At 37.6% G+C, this 22196-nt stretch overlaps 1 protein-coding gene across 3 annotated transcripts in view; it reads right to left on the reverse strand.

The window, feature by feature from the left end:
- Positions 1-2213: 2213 nt before the first annotated feature.
- The window catches only part of HIKESHI (Hikeshi, heat shock protein nuclear import factor), a 44212-nt gene continuing 24229 nt past the window's right edge, over positions 2214-22196 (reverse strand). The window contains exons 3-5 of one of the 3 annotated variants that reach the window (XM_021718824.1): positions 8188-8339; positions 3459-3517; positions 2214-2549 (exon numbers count right to left, since the gene is read on the reverse strand). In XM_021718824.1, the coding sequence (XP_021574499.1) occupies positions 2495-2549; positions 3459-3517; positions 8188-8339 (266 nt within the window). In that variant the 3' untranslated portion in view covers positions 2214-2494. Of the gene's footprint in view, positions 2550-3458; positions 3578-8187; positions 8340-22196 lie in introns of all 3 variants that reach the window. The other 2 variants (XM_008071065.2, XM_008071070.2) reach the window with 2 other exon arrangements.

Here is a 22196-nt window from a genome sequence, read left to right on the forward strand (position 1 = left end):
ACACAAAACCACCTTGCATATATAGAATAACTGTTAAGAGATGTTCAGATATTTTAAAACATGTACCATGTTTCTCTGAGAAGGAAAACCAGAAACTTCCAATATGAGGCAGATTTAGACTACTCAGGAGAGCTCCCAGAAGTGATAACTGACTCTCTTTACATATACTGTGCAAGAGACTATTCCAACAGCAAAAATAATACTAGAAAATGTGGTCCAAAATTTGATTCCCATTATCTGCACTGGAAGCACAACAAACCAGTTTAAATTCACTACCCGAATGTTGTGGACACAAAGTCTGATTTTTTCTTGGCAGTTTGTGTTTAGTTAATATTTCCTGTTGTACCTCTATAACTAGACAGGTAGAACAGATTTTGACTAGGCTAGAGAGGCTGACTCTAGACACAATTGGACTTTGGGACATTTTTGTACCTTTGGTTTGATGATCTAGATCCCTGGTACAAGTTCTAGTACATGAATAATCATCTTGCTTCTGGTAATTGCAGTGTATAACTGGCTGACGCCGTCTGTTCAGAATATTGTAGCCAAGCCAAGGCTCATGATTCAACAATTGCTTTTGCTTGAATGGTTGCTCCCTCCAAAACTAATGCTGAAATTTAATCCCCAACATGGCAGTATCGAGAGGTGAAGACTTTAAGAGGTGATTGGATCATGAGGGTTGTGCTCCTAAAGTAATAAATTATCATGGAGGAAACTACTGGCTTTATAAGAGGAGGCCAGGCTCGGTGGCTTAGCCTGTAATCCCAGCATTTTGGGAGGCAGAGGCGAGTGGATTTCCTGAGCACGCGGGTTCAAGACCAGTCCGGGCAACTTGGTGAGACCTTGTCTCTACAACAGACAAAACATCAGCCAGTCCAGTAGCCTATGCTTATCATTCTGGCTACTTGGAAGGCTGAGGTGGAAGGATCGTCAGAGCCCAGCAGGTGGATGCTGGAGTGGCCGTGAGTGCACCCCAGCACTCCAGCCTGGGTGACAGAGTAAGACTCCAACTCAAAAAAAAAAAAAATAGAAGAGAAAAAGCAGCCAGGCGGTAGCTCACACCTATAATCCTGGCACTTTGGGAGGCCAAGAGGAGAGAGCTGTCTGACCGATCGATACCAGCCTGGGCAACCCGGTGAGACATCATCTCCAAAATAAATTTTAAAAAGAAGCTAGTCGTGGTGGCACGTGCTTGTGCTTCCAGCTGCTTGGAAGGCTGAGGTGGAAGGATTGCTTGTGCCAAGTAGGTCAAGGCTGTGGTGGCCATAAGCATGCCACTACACTCCAGCCTGGGCAACAGAGTGAGACTCTGACTCAAAAAAAAAAAAAAAAAAGAGGAAAGGAGACCTGATCTGGCACACAACCTATGTGATGAGGTGATGCCCTCCACCTTGGAATGCTTGAGTTCCTCTCCAGCAAAAAGGCTCTCCACCAGATGTGGCACCTCAATCTTGGACTTCTCAGCAACTATAGTAAATAAATTCCTTTTCTTGATAAACTGCCCAGTTTCAGTTATTTTGTTATAATCAGCAGAAACCCACTAATACAATAATGATCATCCACTAATGAGAAGAATCCTATATTCTATACACAGATGCCTAGTAGTAACATTATCAGTATTTTAGAAAAGTTCATCAGTATTAATCATAGCAATTTTATTAAACAAATAAAAATGTAGGAATCTGCAGATATAAAAAGTCAGTCTGTGTTAATTTTTAAATTTTCTAATCTTAAGAGAAATACTCCCTGAAAATAATTTTTCCATATTTAAAAACTATTTTATCTTTTTTAGAGACAGGAGCTCACTCTGTCACCCAGGCAGGAGTACCCTGACATGATGATCATAGTTCACTGCACCCTTGAACTCCTGGGCTTGATCAAGTGATCCTCCCCTCAATCACACAAGAACCTAGGACTACAGAATGTGCCATAATGTTTGGCTAATTTTTTGTAGAAAAGGGGTCTCGCTGTGTTGTCCAGGGTGGTCTCAAACTCCTGGTCTCAAGTGATCCTTTTGTCTTGGCCTCCCAAAGTGCTGGGATTACACGTATGAGCCACCATGCCTGGCCAATTTTTCCATATTTAAAAATGTATATTTGATACATTTTTCAAAAGCTCACTCAAATTTTGAGATCGTTGACTTAAAGTTAACCAACCTAGCAAACTACTGTAAAAATAAATGAAAGATTACACATGCAATGGCACTGGCACACTACTGTCATGAATAAGCTTTATTTTTAAGTAAAAAGTGAATAGCCAAAACAAAATGGTTTCAAAGTATTTAAAGCTTAAGGAGGGGAAAGTCATTGATGATAAACATACTTTCATTTTTCAATGTTTTTAATTTTGTATAAAGATTTTAATTAAGCTCCACATACTAAGCAGTTTTTAAACTTGGGTTTCATGATTCTTTTGACTTCATGCTTTTAAATGGAGTCATTTATCTTCAAAACATGACAAATTTCAGAATCCATTAAAAATTATTTTATTCAAATTATGTTTTCCAAAAGAAAGGGTTCTGTGCTAGTCGTCTTTGAAAGTTTTCATACCTAGAAAAGAAAACACAGATATTTACAATGAAATTAAAATAGGATCCTTCATAATCTGCTAAATGACTTATCAAAAATAATGTTACATGTCATTTCTTAAAAAGCTATTAAAAAGTTAGAAAAGATAATCTGGAATCTTAATTATTCTTATAAAAAGATAGCAAGCAAAGTAATTTAAATATGACAGCAAGTTTGCTTAGCTTCTAACAGAGAGCACAAACTGTAAGAATTTGACACAAATTTGAGAACTAGAAGAAACCTACAGAAAAAAAATCAAACTGAACTCCTGACTTTCTCAATTCACAGATGAACTACACTGTCACAAAGATCAAATCCACTACATTCCAGTGCTCTCCACACTACACCATGGTACCACTTCTCAACAAACTCTTTCTAAGCAACCACCCAGCACTTGGATATTCAAAGTGAAAAAAATACTCATAAAGCAGAAACATGAGAAAGTTGGGGAAACAGATTTATTCATTCTTCATATTCAGGGTGCAGTTTAAACCACCCAAACACCCTAAATATACGTACATACTGTAAGCAAGACTTTTTATATTTAAGGAGAAAAGTTTTGATTGATATTTCAGGTTTCATATATGGTACTTCCAAGTCAAAATATAAAAATATTTACAATCCTTTACAAGTGGTCCCTAAAATAGGCAATTATATTTTCCTGTTGTTATGAATTCATAATGGTTACTATATAACAGAATATTCAGGATAAGAACCTGTTCTTGATGTGAACTCTACAGTACATACTTTAATGGCATGCAAATGTTAATGTATGCTGATGTCCACAAACAAAAGAATATGTGTAAATGTCAAAGAAAGAATACATTCATAGATAAAACAAATATTCAATTACTAAAAGTCTCAATATTAGAGACAGACAATGTCTCATACCATTTCAAAACCACATTTGCTGGAATGAACATTTCAGATGGGTTTGGTGTCATCTGGGCCTGAGAGACAGCAAACGATGAAGCAAAATTGTAGAAGTTGTCCAACATCTTTTGTGTGAACTAAAAAGTTAATAATAGATTAATAGATTACATTAAATGCTCCATTTAGACCTCAATATTTTTAAAATTAAAATGTTCCCACATTAACTTGGTTTTAAGGACTATAAGTTCTAAGACAGTCTAACACTAAAAGTTCATGGTTGCCATAAAATGACATTGTGAAACACTTTGGAAAAATATTTTTTGTCTTCAAAATATCTTCTTTTATCTCCACATCTGCATCCACGATGTCCCCAATCTCAAATGCCACCCTCCTCAAATCAACGTGTTTTCTCAAATAAAATAGAAACTATCTGCAATAAGTCTTTTTCTTGCCAGAAAGGTAAGAGTTTAAATATGATAAATGAACAATAACCAGTTGCAGTAGGAAAGAAACCACTCCCCATCATTGTAAAGAGAAAGGTAGCACTATTCCATTTCCTCTATTCCCTGTTTCTTTTTCTTGACCCTAGAATGGTCAGATTCACTAACATCCTCCAAGCTTCCGAGGAAGAAGCTAGAAGTAAATGGATTCATATTCCCTGAGAAAACTAATACTACCTTCTACTCACTCAAAAATAATCTTTCCAGCATCACTTTCTCAAAAATGCAAAGCCAGCCATAAAGCTTCCTGCTATGTCTTCTCTACACAAGAGAAATAATTATCTTATTAGGGTTTTTGGTAGTTCAATAATATGAAGATAATATAATCCAAGAGACTTTACTGTTAAGGTGGTAAAGGTGGCAAGCTCTCCCCAAATTAAACCTATAAATCCAATAACATTTCCAACAAAATTCCAACAAGATTTTTCCTGAAATCTGACAAGCTGATACTATTTTCTGGACCACAATAAACTGATAAAATTAGTATGACGAATACCTAAGCCTATTTTGATGACTAGGAGAAGGAAGTATCTCTACCAGATATTAAGACTTACTGGCAAAGAGACAGGCAAAGAACTAACTGGAATAAAAGAGAGAGCCTAGAAACAAACCTAAGTATATGTGACAACTTGATATATAACAAAGATGCTATTATGTAAGAAAAAAAGAATAAAATTAACTCTTCAATTAATGGGACTACTACAACTAGTTTTCCGTAAGGAAAAAAGATGAATTTAAATCCCTTCTTATACCTCTTAAAAACATAACAAAGAATAAAACTTTAGGGCTTTAAAAACTGTAAGAGAACATCTTAGGCCAAGGCAGGAAGATTGCTTGAGGCCAGGAGTTCAAGATCAGCGGGTTACATAGCAAGACCCCATCTTCACCAAAAAGAAAAGAGAGAGAGAGAAAGAGAGAGAGATCTTCATATATCAGGGTAGAGGAAGATTTCTCTCTCAAATATTTTTTAAAAAATCCCACAAGTCATAAAGGAAACAACTAATAAGCTTATATACATAAAAATATAATATATCTGTATGTAAAAACACCATAAGCAATATAAAAAGCATCATGCTAGAAGGAGAAAATTATAACGTATTTAACAAAGGATTATTATTCAAAATACATAAAGGCCACTTTCCAAAAGACAAAATTAAAAAGTGCCAAAAGAAGTACAAGAGAAAACTGGACAAAATATAGTCAATTTCTATAAAAGGAAATAATAATGCAGCCCAAAATGTGAAAAGATATTCAATATCCCTAGTAATCAAGAAATGCAAATTTAAATATGACTCTAATTTTCACCCATGGTTTGGCAAAATTTTAAGGTCTGATAAATGCGAGAATATATGAACATCTATCGAAATGGAAATGAAAGCAAATATGTGGCTCATTTATAAAATGGCATACTACATAACAATCAAAACAAGCTAAATTTATTCCAAGTATCAACATAGGTAAGTCTTAAAAAATAATGCTGAGTGACCAACAGCAAGCTGTACAGAATAACACCATTTATATTCATTTGTAAAACATTCAAAATAATAAATCAACAAGAAAAAACAGAAACCATAAAAACAAGGCATTTAATACATAAGAGAAATAAAAGGAATTTCTATAGTAATGAGATATAATGGCAATGGTGAAAGAAAATATCTTGACTACAGCTATGCAACAGGTTCAGAGAATAGTCAGTCAACTTTAGAACAAAAAAAAGGAGAATTCCAAGAGAGATGTTTTCCAAAACCATTGTGAAACTGTTATGTTTAAATATGTTGAATGAGAAAGTACACTTAGCAGAGTTTGGGGATAAATTAGAAACGGAAACATAAAAATCCAAAGGAAAAAATGAGACACATGAAAAATTATATAAAAATGTAATTATTGTACTACACATGGCTCAGTTCTGAAAAATATATGCTTGGTCATAACATTGAAAACTTTGAATATTAATTTAACAAAAATGTATATTGGGAAGGTGGGGAGAAAAGAAGTGTGTGTATGTTGAGGAGCAGGAGAGGGCGTTACAATCATCATGCCTTCTAGTAGCAGTAAGTCAGTGGAAAACATCTAAAACAGAAAAAATAAATAACATATTAAGCAGGTTTTTTGTGATACATGGAAGTAGTAAACACTAGGAAAAAATGGGTAGAAGGGGAAGGCAGTTGGAAGTGATAGGATAGCTTCTGAGAAGAACAAGAGTAAGATATGAGAGTTATAACAGAAGACATCTGTTTTGCATAAAAAACTATTTGATGATTTAAACCAAATACATGCAATGCTGTGATAAACTTTAAATTAAATAAGAGTAACTAAGTATTTAAATTAGAAACATGTTTAAGTACACACTAATAGCATTATACATATTTTGTGGAAACAGGAATTTTAAGTACTAAAATATGGATAGGAAAGATACATAAAGTAAGAAGGTAAAAGGGAGGAAGAGAAGTAGACAACAGTGGGCTATACCTGTAATGATTTTTTTTTTTTAATTAGCAGCAAATGCAACAAAATATAACAGTACGTGGAAGACACCAGAAGTCTTAAGATAAACTCCACGAAAAAGAGATCTCTATAAGGAAAGGTCTTACTCTACTTTGTCTATCCATTTGTAACTATTTGTGCTTAGGAAATGTCAGGCACAGAGGAGATACACTATTTGTGAAATGCATAAATTATTCTCTGTACTTTCTGTGTATTTAAGATATTTCATTAAAAAATGTTAATTAAATATATACATGGTTTACAAAAAAGCTAAAATAATGTATATATATTTACAGTAAAGATTGTTTTTACCCTTCTGCAGGTATAACAACACTTTGCTGTGTATTTCCCAGATACTTCTAATACCATCTACTTTGTCATGCCCAACCAATACATAAGGTTTCCCTGGTATGTTCACCCTTCTCCTCTCCTAGAGGACTAATTTAATAACCCTTTTTATTTATAATTCCAATATCTCCTTTCCTCTCAATCTTAGCTGATGATCTTCCTTCCTACTTCACTGAGCAAAGAGAAGGAATCAGGGAAAGCCTAGACCAATTTTTTCATCACCACAGCTACCAATCTCTTGGATCTGTACCCACTGTCCTATCTAAAGTGAACACCTCGCCTGTAATCTTAGCACTTTGGGAAGCAGAGGCAAGATGATTGCCTGAGTCCAGGGTTTCAAGACCAGCCTAGGCAACCTGACAAGACCTTGTCTCTTAAATCAAAAACTTAGCCAGGTGTGGTGGCACACATCTGTAGTTCCAGCTACTGAGGTAGAAGAATCGCCTGAGCCCAGCAGGTCAAAGCTGCGGTAGCCGTGAGCATGCCACTGCACTCCAGCCTGGGTGACAGAGTGAGACTCTGACTCAAAGAAAAAAAAAGTGAACATCTCCATACCTGCTGCTATTTTCTACTCAAAGATACTGCTTTAGCAATTCTACCCGCTCTCCCACATCATCAATTTTTTCCTCTCAATGTTAGGGTAAGTGAAATAAGCCAGGCACAGAAAGACAAATACAGCATGATCTCACTTACAAATGGAATCTAAAAAGTCTTAAGTTATAGAAACAGAGCAGAGAGTATAATGGTGGTTGCCAGGGGTTAGAGTGGAGGAACGGGAAATGAGAGATGCTGGTCAAAGGATAAAAAGTTTCAGTTTGACAGGATGAATAAATCCTGGAGCTCTATTGTATAGCATGGAGAATTCAGTCAATAATAATGTACTGTATACTTGGATAAAATTTGCTAGGACATTAGCTCTTGAGTGTTCTCGTTATAAAAAATGATAAGCAGGTGGGGCACAGTGGCTTACACCTATAATCCGAGCACTTTGGGAGGCCGAGGTGAGAGGATTGCCCAGGTCCAGGGGTTCGTGGCCAGCCTGGGCAACGTGGCACAGCCTCGTCTCTACAATAAATCAAGAAAAATTAGCCAGGCATGGTGGCACATGCCTGTAGTTCCAGCTACTTGGAAGGCTAAAGCGGAAGGATCCCCTGAGCTCAGCAGATCAAGACTGTGGTGGCTGTAAGCATGCCACTGCACTCCAGCCTGGGCAACAAAGTGAGACATCAACTCAAAAAAAAATTAGTATGTGAGGTAATATGTTAACTAGCTTGATTTTATCATTCCACAATGTAAACATTTATCAAAACATCACATTGTACACAAATATATATGATTTTAATTATAATTTGTCAATTAACCTTAACAAAGTGGGGGAGGAGAGGAGGTAAAGAATGAAATGTGTATTGCATTACCTGAGTGAATGAGTCAACTGAAGATACGGCAGCACTGCCTACAGGAGTCTGCTGAGCCAGACTGTCCAATAATTCCACTGAAATTCCAATCTGAGCAACAGATGGAGTTCGGACAATATTCATGGCTCCAAAAGGATGCTGACTTCCTTCTCCTAAAAGAAATTAACATGTGCCAAATATTTCAAATTTAGCTTGTAGTACTTTGTAAATATGTAAAGAACCTCTGATTAATATACACTAAAAAGTTTTCTTATGTGCACATTTGTCTCTTTTCAGATAAATATGAAAAGCTACTTAGCTTTTAGCATATTAACAAAGACTAAAAGAACTAAAAGTTTCCCACTAGAAAAACAGCTGTTCTGTAATCCCAGAACTTTGGGAGGCTGAGGTGAGTGAATTGCCTGAGCCCGCGGATTCGAGACCCACTTGGCCAATTTGGCAAGACCTCATCTCTATAATAAATCAAAAAATCAGTCAGGCATGGTAGCACATGCCTGTAATTCCGGCTACTTGGAAGGCTGAGGTGGAAGGATCACCGGAGCCCAGCAGATCAAGGCTGCGGTGGCCGGGAGCGGCCACTGCACTCCAGTCTGGGTGACAGAGTGAGAAGCCAACTCAAAAAAAAAAAAAGAAAGAAAAAGAAAAATAGCTGTTACTTTTCTAAAACTTATTAAAACGACTGCAGCTACAAACAGACAGCAACAGAATGTGAGAAAAATAAATAAGAATAAATTTAGATAAAAGACTCTCAATGCTAACTCTAAAGGAAGGATACTTTTGAAGGTTTTTATAACTAGTTTTAACATTCTCTGATTATTCCATTAAAGAAAGATTTTTAAATTGCCATCATTACCAATAAACAACATGGCATATTTTACTACATGACATGGAATCAGCCCACTTTACACTTGAGCTGTTACCAAATAGTAAAAAAAAAAAATACAGCTTATTCATGAATAACTTCTTCCCTACATAAAACATGGAATAATTAAATATATATCTGAGCTACCATCTCCAAGGGCCAGTTAACTTGTACTTGGGAAATACAGACCAATTTTCTAAATCCATATAAAATATAATCAGAAAAGTTAGTCTGATGAAGGAAAAAAATCACGCAATGAATACATTTTTTGATTACTTGCTATCTTTATGACTATAAAATGTTTAATCAACACTGAGAAACAAAAATCTGGGACAACAGACACACTTACTGGAATAATCATTATAAATACCCATACAAATATCAAAACTTTTTTTTTTGAGTTGGAATCTCACTCAGTCACCCAGACTGGAGTGCAGTGGCCGCTCTCGGCCACCACAGCCTCGACCTGCTGGGCTCTGGCGATCCTTCCGCCTCAGTCTTCCAAGTAGCTGGAAACACAGGTGCGCGCTACCATGCCTGGCTGATTTTTTAATTTATTTATTGTAGAGATGAGGTCTCGCCTGCCCAGGCAGGTCTCGAACCGCGGGCTCAGGCAATCCACTCACCTCAGCCTCCCAAAGGCGCGGGATTACAGGCTGAGCCACCGAGCCTGGCTCAAAACCTTTCTTAAATTTTCAGTCATATGAATATATATATATTTTTTATTCTATGCTTTAAAAGATATATACACATCCTCTTCACTAAATATGACTGACTTCAGTTTCTTTCAATATTTTAAAATTACTTATTTTGCTTAACTTCTACATATTTGTAAAATTTCAAACTTTCTTCTGTTACTTATAAGCTAATTTAACTGTGGTTGAAGAGTATAGTCATCCTTCGGTATCCATAGGAGACTGGTTCCAGGATCCCCTACAGATACCAAAATTTGTGGGTGCTCAAATCCCTTCTATAAAACAGCATAATATTTGCATATTACCTATGCATGCATACTTTAAATCATTTCTAGATTACTCACAACACTTACTACAATGCAAATACTTGTTATGTTGTATTATTAATGTTTTGGATTTTTTTGGATGTTTTTTCCCAATATTTTCAACCACTAGTTGGTTGAATCCACAAATATGGAACCCATAAATATGGCATTGTGGACAGAGGACAGACTGTACTTTGTGTCACTTCAGTCTTGACTATATATGGGCTAACCATGGAAATGTTCCATGTGCTCTTGAGAAAAATATGTATTCTGTTGTTGGGTAGAATGTTCTATATTATGTCTGTTAGATCTAGTTGGTTTAGTGCTGTTCAAATCTTCTATTTCCTTGATGATCTTCTCTCTAGTCATTTTATCCACTGTTCAAAGTAGGGTATTGAAGTCTCCAACTATTATTGTTGAACTGTGTATATCTCCTTTAATTTTGGTCAGTTTTTCCTTCATGTATTTTGAGGTTCTGTTGTCAGGTTGCATACATGTTTATAACTGTAACATCTTCTTGATAGATTGGCCCTTTTATCATTACACAATGCCCTTCTTTGATTCTCAGCAATTTTTGTCTTAAGTCTATTCTGTCTGATTTTAATGTAGCTGCTCACAGTTTAGCACTCCAGCTTGCTTTTGGTTACTGTTTGCACACATCTTTTTTCATCCTTTACTACATGTGTGTGTACACATATACACACACACATATATACACACACACACATATATATATATTTGAATCTAAAATAAAACTCTTAAGACACCATATAGTTGGTTTTTAATACAGTCTGCTGATACCAGCCTTTTACTTGGAGAGTTGGTTAAGTAGATACTTGTAGGTGTACCAATTTCAATTTCCTTGCCATTTCTTTTACTATATATTTTTTGGTATTTTCTTAGTGGTTAAACTGGGGACTACAGCTAACATATTAATTTATAAAAACCTAGTTTAGGCCAGGTGCAGTGGCTCATGCCTGTAATCCCAGCATTTTGGGAGGCCAAGGTGAGAGGATTGCCTAAGCCAGGGTGCGAGACCAGCCTGGGTAACTTGGTGAGGCCTCATCTCTAAATAAATCAAGAAAAATTAGCAGGCAAGGCTGGGCGCAGTGGCTCACACCTATAATCCCAGCACTTTGGGAGGCTGAGGTGAGAGGACTGCCTGAGCCCAGGGCTTCGAGACCAGTCTGCGTAACTTGGTGAAACCCCATCTCTATAACAAATCAAAAAATTAGCCAGGAGAGGTGGCATGTGCTTGTAGTTCCAGATACTTGGAAGGCTGAGGTGGAAGGATCACCTGAGCCCAGCAGGTTGAGGCTGCAGTGGCTGGGAGTGTGCCACTGTCCTCCAGCCTGGGTGACAGAGTGAGAATCCTACTAAAAAAAAAAAAATTAGACAGGTGAGGTGGCAGACACCTGTAGTTCCAGCTATTTGGAAGGCTGAGGCAGAAGGATCACCTAAGCCCAGCAGGTTGAGGTTGTGGTGGGCGTGAGTGTGCCACTGCACTCCAACCTAGGCGACAGTGACACCAACTCAAAAAAAAAAAGCTAAATTAGATAAATACCAATTTCAATAGTATACAAAAACTTTGCTCCTATACAGCTCTTTCCTCTCCTTGTTATTGTCACAAATTACATCTTTATAAGTAGTTTGTCCATCAACCTAGTTTATAATTTTTGTTTTAAACAGTTGTCTTTTAAGTCATAAAAAATGAGGAGCTACAACCAAACTAAAACACTGACTTCTATATTTAATGAGGTAGCTACCAGAGTTATTTATTTCTTCATATGATTCTGAATGATAGTCTTATGTCCTCTCATTCAGCCTAAAGGACTCCCTTTAGCATTTCTTATAAGGCAGGTCTGCCAGCAATGACTCAGTTTTTGTTTATCTGGAAATGTCTTCATTTCTCCTTCATTCCTGAAAAATAATTATTGCTAGATATACAATTCTTGATTGACAACTTTTTATACGTCATTCCACCATCTTCTAGAACCACAGTCTCTGATGAGAAATCAGCTGTTAATCTTATCAAGGATCCTTGTAAGTGTTGAATAATTTTTCTCAATGCTTTTTTTTTTTTTTGAGTTAGAGTCTCACTTTGTCACCCAGACTGGAGTGCAGTGGCTGCTCCTGGCCACAGCAGCCTCGACCTGCTGGGCTCTGGCAATCCTTCCGCCTCAGCCTTCCAAGTAGCTGCAACTACAGGCATGCGCTACCATGCCCGGCTAATTTTTTGATTTATTGTGGAGATGTGGTTTCACCAAGTTGCCCAGGCAGGTCTCGAACCCGCGGGCTCAGGCAATCCACCCACCTTGGCCTCCCGAAGCGCGGGATTACAGGCTGAGCCACCGAGCCCAGCTCTCAATGCTTTCAAGGTTTTCCCTTTACTTTTAAAAGTCTGATTATGATATGTCTTGGTGTGGAATTCATCCTACTTGGAGTTTGTGAGCTTCTTTAAAATGTACAGGTTAATGTTTTTCCAACAAATTTGAGAAGTTTCTGGGCATTATTTCTTCAAATGTCATCTTAGTCTGTTCAGGCTGCTATAACGAAATACACAAACTGGGTATTTTATAAGTAATAGAAACGTACTTCTCATAGTTCTGGAGGCTAAGTGCAACATCAAGGCACTGGCGGGGTTGGTATCTAGCAAGGGCATTTTCTGGTAGAAGGGCAAAAGATCTCTCTCATTTCTCTTTTATAAGTGCATGATGTAGGCACCACCCAAAGTCCCCACCTCCTAATCCTTGGAGGTTAGGATTTCATCATATAAATTTGGCAGAAACAAATTCAGAAACATTTGGTGGAAAACATTCAGAAATATTTGGAAGAAAACATTCAGACCACAGCAAATATTCTTTCCACCCCTTGTCTCTCTCCCTTCCTTCTGTTATTCCCATTATACTGTGTGTGTTGTGCATTTTGATGTAGTTGATGCTGTCTCATAGGTCTCTAAGACTCTGATCTGTAAACTGGATATTTCAATTAACTTATCTTCAAATTCAAAGATTCTTCTGTCTACTAAAATCTAATACCAAGCCAGGCTTGGTGGCTCAGCCTGTAATCTCGCGCTTTGGGAGGCTGAGGTGAGTGGATTGCCTGAGCCCGCAGGTTCAAGACCTGCCAGGGCAACTTGACGAGACCTCACCCCTACGATAAATCAAAAATTACCGGGCGTGGTAGTGTGCGCCTGTAGTTCCAGCTACTTGGAAGGCTGAGGTGGAAGGATTGCCAAGCCCAGCAGGTTGAGGCTGCGATGGCCGGGAGTAGCCACTGCACTTTAGTCTGGACAACAGAGTGAGACTCTAACTCAAAAAAAAAAAAAAAAAAAAAAATCTGCTACTGAAACTCTTTGGTAAATCTTGCATTTACTGTACTTTTCAACTGCAGAATTTGTTTCGCTTTTATTAATTTTTATATTGATATTCTCTATTTTATAACACATCATTCTTCTGGTTTCCCTTAGTTCTTTAAGCATAATTAAGACAGAAGTCTTTTTTTTTTAGTTCAAGTCTCACTCTGTCACCCAGGCTGGAGTGCAGTAGCACATTCACAGCCACCACAGCCTCAACCTGCTGGGCTCAGGCCATCCTTCCACCTCAGTCTTCCAAGTAGCTGAAACTATAGGTGTACACTACGTCTGGTTAAATTTTTTTCATTTATTGTAGAGACAAGATCTCGCCAAGTTGTCCAAGCTCTTCTCGAACCCCTAGGCTCAGGCAGGCCTCTCCCCTTCGCCTCCCAAAGTGCTAAGATTACAGCCCTGCGCCCCCACCACCACATCCTGCAAAGCCCTTATTCCCTGACTTTCTTCCCAAACTTTTTGGTTAGTCTGTTGTTTGTCCCAACTGTTGTTCTTCGCCTCTAGCAGCAGTTGACTAAAACATACCCGTAAATATTTTTGATAAACACTCCCAATTTAGGCAAGATAAAGGTAAACATTTTGAACCTGTCTTCCAGAAAGCCACCAGACAGATCAAAACAAGTTAAGGACAATTCTTTGTAAGTAAGGTCTATCCTGCTCCTTATGGCATATCAAGAATGGAGACTTATTTTCAAAGCTAGTACTGAAGTGAGGAGCAGGGGATAGGACCAGAGTTATTAAATGCCAGAAAACTCACTGTTCTTACCACAACTCAGTAGTTTTTCTTGATTAAGTATTCCCCTGGTTGCTCTAAGTTTTTGGTTAGTTGTCAGAGTTCTGAAAAGGTTGTTTCTGACAGTTTTTGCCACTTTGTTGTAGTTGCTGCTTTTATGGAGGAATGATTTTTTTGGAGTTCTTTATTCTACCATTTGATTTCTTTTATTTCTACAATTATGCCAAGTTCAGAATATGCACTGCTTAACATTCTCCAGTGATTCCAATTACTGAAAGACCTTTGATACAATCTTCTACTGCTTTAGTTCTAACTACCTAGGTAGTTATCTGTCCAAAGCAAAAAGCCCTGTTATCTCTGACCTGCATCTTTACCACACACACAAGCTCTTGGCAAATGACTTAGGCCCTAAGTAAAACTGGCTAATAGCCACTGTAAGAGATGAAACTAAGAAAACACTCTTGACTTTTCTCTTATTTTAAAGCTCTCTAACAAGGTATAACTTAAGAAAACAAAAGACTCAAAGTTATTCAGCAATCTTTAATCTACATTTTCAAAGATATCCCTTTTGCAAAGACATCCTTTCTTTAGTCAATCTTATTCTCAAAATGGGCTTGACAAATCGTTTATACCCTTCAAGTAAAAAGGTCCTTGTTTACTAACCACAAAATAAAATTGTGGGAAGAAATACAGGAATACAATATACAGACCTACAGCTAGTATTTAATTTTGGATCTAAATTCATACCAACCAAAGTAAAAAAGAAAAACATCATCAGTTATATTGAATGTCATTGTCAAAAATAAAAAACAACCACTGCAAAATATCTGACATGGTCTTAATAAAAATGAAACATACATTAGATCAAGTCCTCAACAACATTCTAATGGTAAATGCAGCAACTAATTTTTTAAGACTATTCTCAAAGTATCCCTCCTCCTTGAAAGTCAAGAGCCTAACAGAAAGCACAATTCAGAGAAAAAATTCCTACAGGAAGCTAGTATACAAAGAAAAACAGTCATCATCATTTGCTTTCTGTGTCTAATGGAACATTTAAAAATTCATATACAATAAGTTTCCTACACACAATCTTCACGTTACAAACTTTAACAACATATACATGCTTTTTATATGTATTATTCCTCTCTACCAGGTGTCAGCATAGCCTGCTAAATACATAAAATACTACATAGTCAACTGTGTTGTTCGGACTTAGGTTAACTTTGTGGGACTCACAACAAATGGACTTATGAAAGTGCTCTCAGAACCAAACGCATTCATATGTTGAAGACTTCCTGTTTATATGTAGGGCCAGGCATGGTGGCTCATACCTGTAATCCCAGTACTGAGAGACCAAGGCAGGAGGACTGCTTGAACTCAGGAATTTGACACTAGCCTAGGTAACATAGCGAGATCTCATCTCTACAAAAAAAATTTTAAAAATTAGCTGGGAGTGGTGGCACATACCTGCAGTACTCAGGAGGATCACTTAAGCCCAGGAGTCCAAGGTTGTGGTGAGCCAGGCACAAATATTATCTACATCTATAACTTATCTATATCTGTATCTGTATCTATATCTATGTATCTATCACCCAGACATTTTTGTGTATGTATGTGCGTGTATATACACCATGAGACCTTGACTCAAAATAACTATGTGTGTGTGTATCTATTTTACTAGGAATAATAAGAATAAATACATAGTGAAAACAGCTTTATTACAATTTTTAATAAGTATTTAAATACAGCAAACCCAAGCCCAAGTATCCATTCCAAACTTTCCTTATTTTAAAGTTATATAGGCCATGGCCAGGCGCAGTGACTAAGGCCTGTAATCCCATCACTTTGGGAGGCCAAGGCAAGAGAACTGCCTGAGCCCAGGGGCTTGAGACTAGCCTGGGCAACTTGGCGAGAACACACCTCTACAAGAAACCAAAAAAATTAGCCGGGCATGGTGGCACATGCCTATAATTCCAGCTACTTGGAAGGCTGAGGCAGAAGGATCACCTGAGCCCAGCAGGTCGAGGTTGCAGTGGCCATGAGTGTGGCAATGCACTCCAGGATAGGCGACAGAATGAGACTCTAACTCAAAAAAAAGAAAAGCTATATAGCCCAAATGGGCTATGTCCTCTGAATACAACTACCCATCAACCCATCATGGATGAATATGCAACATATCTATCTTATAAATCTTAGAAGTCAGATCTCTAATAGGTTCTAGTTCAGGGTTACTCTTTGTTCTTTTTTTTTTTGGTTGATGCATTCTCAAAATGCAATACCTGAAAGGCTGAAATTCTGAAATTTTTAATGGCTCATAATTTGTTGAGGTAAATTTTTAATGGCTCAGAATTTGTTAAATTCTGAAATTTTTAATGGCTCATAATTTGTTGAGGTCAATTTGGTGTATTAGTCTGTTTTGCAATGTTATAAAGAAATATCTGACCAGGTGCAGTACAGCTCACACTTGTAATCCCAGGAGTTTAGGAAGCCAAGGCAAGAGGATTACTTGGGGCCTAGAGTTCAAGACCAGCCTAGGCAACATAATAAGACTCCATCTCTAAAAGAAAAAAATTAGCTGGGCATAGTGGCATATGGCATGTGCCTATAATCCCAGCTACTTGGGAGGCTCACATGGCAGGATCACGTGAGCCAAGGAGGTGGAGGCTGTAGTAAGCCACGATCATGCTGCTGCACTCTAGCCTGGATGATAAGAGTGAGACCTTGACTCAAAATAACAAAAATAATAATAATAACATAGGTCAGGCGCAGTGGCTCATGGCTGTAATCTCAGCACTTTGGCAGGTGGAGATGAGAGGATTACCTGAGTCAAGGGTTTGAAACCAGCCTCGGCAACTTGATGAGACCTCATACCTACAATAAATCAAAAAATTAGTCGGGTGTGGTGGCGTACACCTATAGTTCCAGCTACTTGGAAGGCTAAGGCAGGATTGCCTGAGTCTAACAGGTCGAGGCTGCAGTGGCCATGAGTGTGCCACTGCATTCTAGCCTGGGCGACAGAGTGAGACTCTAACTCCAAAAAATAAATAAATAAACAAACAAATAGATAAATAATATGACTGAATGAAAGAAAAGTACCTGAAGCTGGATGATTATAAAGAAAAGAGGCTTATCTGGTTCACAGTTCTGCAGAGGCCTGAGAAAGCTTAAAATCATGGCAAAAGGAGAAGAGCCAGTGTGACACACAGTAAGAGAGGGAGCTAGAGAGAGAGGAAGAGATGCCAGGCTCTTTTAAGCAACCAACTGTCATGTGAGCCAAAAAAGCAAGGACTCACTCATTACCACAAGAACAGCACCAAGCCATTCATGAGGGATCCACCCCCATGACCCAAGCACTTCCTACTAGGCTCTACCTCCAACATCGGAGATCACATTTCAGCATGCGATTTGAGGGAGCAACATCTCAACTATATTAGATGACCATCTTCTAATCAATAATTTGTAAAACAATCGTTTTTAGATTTACAAACATTATTTAGAATCAATCCAAAGATTTTTTTTTTCATTTCTATGCCTATATCCTTCTGATGGGACAGTGATTACCTTTGTAAACACATCCACTTTCAGCATTTGTCCACTTACAAACCATATTCAGTCCATCTGGAGCACAAATATAAGAGATGAAAGAAAAGCAGTACACATCCTTTAACCACATGTCCAAGATAATATCATAAAATATTGTGCAATAAATTCCTTTTTTAAGATGACTAACTGGGTAAAATACCATACTGTCTTGATCCCTAGAAATAAAGTGTCCGATCACCAATATTTTGCTCGAGAAAATTCAAATGATGAGACTGTCATCTGAAGAGTCACAGTATGTGATTTTGCTCATATGATCAACTTCACCATCATTAATCTAGAACGTACCTACCTTTTTGTGTTCATGGTCTGATTTTTATTTTTTATTTTTTTGAGTTGGAGTCTCACTCTGTTGCCCAGGTTGGAGTGCAGTGGCACACTCACAGTCACTGCAGCTTCGACATGGTGGGCTCAGGTGATCGTTCTGCCTCAGTCTTCTAAGTAGCTGGAACTACAGGCATGTGCCATCACACCCAGCTAATTTTTCTTGATTTATTTTAGAGATAAGGTCTCGCCAAGTTGCCCAGGCTGGTCTCAAACCTGTGGGCTCAGGCAGTCCTCTCACCTCAGTCTCTCAAAGTGCTGGGATTATAGGAGTGAACCACGGCACCCAGCACTCATATTCTGATTTGTCTAATAATTGTGCAACTTCTTCCTGTAATTTTCCTCTTTGCTATTATAAACAAAATATTAAAAAATATAAATTTCACATTCTGTTCAATAAAAGCTAAAAGCAGACTTAAAAAATGATGTCTCCAGTTTCCTCTTATATTTCTAGAAAGATGGCATAATCCTTTGGACAGTAAGCATGAAAACTGTAGGTTAATGCAATGACAAACCAAGGTCCACAGGCCGAATCTGGTCCACAACCTGTTTTGTATGACCAGGGAACTTAGAATGGTTTTTAAACTTTTAAAGGTTTGTTTAAAGAAGAATATTATGCCACAGAAACCATATGTTGCCTTCAAAGTCTAAAATATTTACTATCCAACCCTTCACAAACAGTGTCAACTTCTACACTAGGTAATTCCATAACTCTTCCCTTTTGTAGTTATTTTAGTACCACCCTTTTTTTTGGTACAGTTGAGAATAACTGGTGAATAATGATAAAATAATTTTGTGAATGAAATAACAAAATGTTTCAAGATATAGGAAAACTTAAGATTCTAATAATCCCAATGCATCTTAGAGTTATAAAATGGTCCAGTAAAACCCAAGGTAATTTCAAGATATGAGTTTTATTCTTATATTAAAATATATATAAGTAAATGTTCTCTCCATTCTTTGGAAGACCTCTACAAAAGAACAAAACTCATGAAAAATCAATCCTGCTAATAGGTAAAAGTGCTCAAAAGAGAAACTAAAAAATCTAAAGTCTACTGGTTGAGATATTATAAATGTGCATGGCAACAAAGGGATAAGGACTAAAGGAAACAGTTATGGCAAAAGGAAGTAATTCACTGTGCAGTGGCATTTTAATATGCTAAAAAGCTACATGAAGACAGCTTTAATAGGCTTGCTTAAAAGAGTTCCTAGTATAGAATATAAAAATTTCAAGATTAAAATCAAATATATATTTCTAAAACTCTTTGCTTCATTTCTCTTGATAGCTTGACAAGCCTGAAATTACATTTTTCACTAATGTATGTTCTAAGAGCTATGTGACTCTCAAAGGCTTACTGACATTTATTTTTATTTATTCATTTATTTTATTTTATTTATTTATTTATTTATTTTGAGTTGGAGTCTCACTCTGTCGCCCAGACTAGAGTGCAGTGGCCACTCCCTGCCACCACAGCCTCTACCTGCTGGGCTCCGGCGATCCTTCTGCCTCAGCCTTCTAAGCAGCTGGAACTACAGGCACGCGCTACCACGCCCGGCTCTTTTTGATTTATTGTAGAGATGAGGTCTCACCAAGTTGCCCAGGTGGGTCTCAAACCTGCGGGCTCAGGCAATCCACTCTCCTCAGCCTCCCAAAGGCGCGGGATTACAGGCTGAGTCACCGAGCCCGGCTTATTCATTTATTTTAGAGACAAGGTCACACTATGTTGCCCAGGCTTGTCTTGAACTCCTAAGCTCAAGCAATCTTTCCGTCTTGGCCTCCCAAAGTGATAGGATTACAGGCATGAGCAGGTGCCCAGCTTATTGACAATAAATTTTTTTCTTTAGTCAGTCTCACTCTGTTATACAGGCTAGAGTGCAGTGGCACACTCACAGCTATTGCAGCCCCAACTTGCAGGGATCAGGCAATTCTTCCATCTCAGCCTTCCAAGCAACTGGAACTACAGGGGTATACCACCATGTCCAGCTAACTTTTTTTTTTTTGAGTTATTGTAGAGACGAGGTCTCGCCAAGTTGCCCAGGCCAGTCTCGAATCCTCTCGTCTCCACCTCCCAAAGTGCTGGGATTACAAGCATGAGCCACTACACCTGGCTGACAACAAATATTTTAAATCAGATAAAAAATGGCCAGGCACAGGGGCTCAAGACTATAATCCCAGCACTTTGGGAGACCGAAGCAAGAGGACTGCCTGAGCCCACGGGTTCGAGACCAGCCTGGGCAACATGGTGAGACCTCGTTTCTACAATAAATCAAAAAATGAGCTGGGCATGGTAGTGCATGCCTGTAGTTCTGGCTACTCGGAAGGCTGAGGCAGAAGGACTGCCTGAGCCCAGTAGGTTGAGGCTGTGGTGGCCGGGAGCATGCCACTGTGCTCCAGCCTGGGAGACAGAGGGAGACTCCAACTCAAAAAAGAAAAAAAAAATCAGATAAAAATACAACTTATCTGACATTGTAATATGTCTAAAGTCCACCACTGTGCTCCATAGAGCACAAGGTAAAAGATACAAACAGTCCCTGTTCTCAAGGAGCTTAGACTGCTAAAGGCCATAACAGCTACTTACCTATTCTGAACTGATTTCATTATCTGGTTATTTTGTTTTATAGCTTTTTACTTTTGCTCCCATACCAATATTATTGGGGTAATTTCTAATATCCCTTCTAGCATTGATATTTTAAGATTTTATAAAAACATAGTATTTATTCAGCACAACTGTGTACCAGGCATCATGCATTTCACAAACATTATCTCTATTGCCCTCAAAAACACTTGCACTGCATTTTACTAGAATTCTTCTCTGAGATTAATTATCTTGGTCAAGATTACGTACCCAATAACGAGTATCACTGAGATTCAAAACAGACATATCGAGCTCCAAAGTCAATGCTCACTCTAGTTCATTATTCTACCTATTTATACCAAATTCCATAAAATGAACTCCTAACTGATTTTTATTAATTATTTACTTCACAATGAAACCATTCAAGAAAGCAAGCCTAGAAATGTCAGAAAGTAAGGAGCTCCCATTCTGGTTTACAGTTCCACTTCATGTAACTCAATAGTTGCATCTCGAGCTTCTGTTGTCCTTTATGACAAGCTGAACCCTATTTTAATCCTCTGCACCTGGAGACATCTCAAGAAACACCTACCAACAATTCGACCACACTTTTTTATGAAAGTGAAAAACAAATCACTCCATATTACATGTTATAGCATTGGATTTAATTATTTTATTATAATGATATTTAGCTTATAATGAAATTTTGTACATCAAGGAACTTATTGTATGACCAAAAAAATTAAAAATTTGTATCTTATATTTTTCTAATGTGTGGTGTGAAACAGTCACCATTATGCATTGCAAGATCATTGATACATGTTGTGCAGTAGTAATTTGACATTTTCTGCCTGGTGTTTTTCTCTTCAAGCAATGTGGTCTCATTTTCTTCCTTCCACATTAATAATAGTCTGTGCACCACTGTGAGAGCACTTCAGACATTCTTTCTACTTTAATGCCAGCTGATACTTTTTTACAAATATCTCAGTATATATTGTTTCTTCATTTAATTTTTTATGCAATTTGAATGGAACATTTCAAGGAAACATACATTTTTTTTAAAAATTTGCACTTGCCTAAGTCTGTCCTTACTGTAAATCACCAGCAATCTCTTTATGTACCCTGAGAGAGGACAACTGAGTGGTCTGCTACACTGACGATGCCCCCTCAGAGGGGACATCAAAGTACAAAAGATTAAAACGAAAACTAGAATTAGTTTAAAACTTTCTTCCTGGCAACGAGCTAAATGAAATGGGAGACCATAGAGAGAAAGCTAAAAGCGGCAACACTAAAATATGGCAGCATATTTAAAATATAGTAGGATCCTAGAAAGCGGAGTTCTAAAGAAGAAACTCAAATGATGATTTATAGAACTTTTAATTTTAACATTTCTTAAAAATTATTTGGTGCTAAGCCTTTTTATGGAAATTTTTAATGTCACTATTATGAAACACAAAATAAGCTAAAGTGTCATGTATATGTGTATATATAAATATGTATGTATGTATGTGTGTAGATCTCTCCAGAGAATGACAAATAACGTGGCAAAA

This window comes from Carlito syrichta, unplaced genomic scaffold (genome assembly GCF_000164805.1).
Source record: "Carlito syrichta isolate Samal-C Ts95f unplaced genomic scaffold, Tarsius_syrichta-2.0.1 Scaffold112660, whole genome shotgun sequence".
Classification (NCBI taxonomy): domain Eukaryota; kingdom Metazoa; phylum Chordata; class Mammalia; order Primates; family Tarsiidae; genus Carlito; species Carlito syrichta.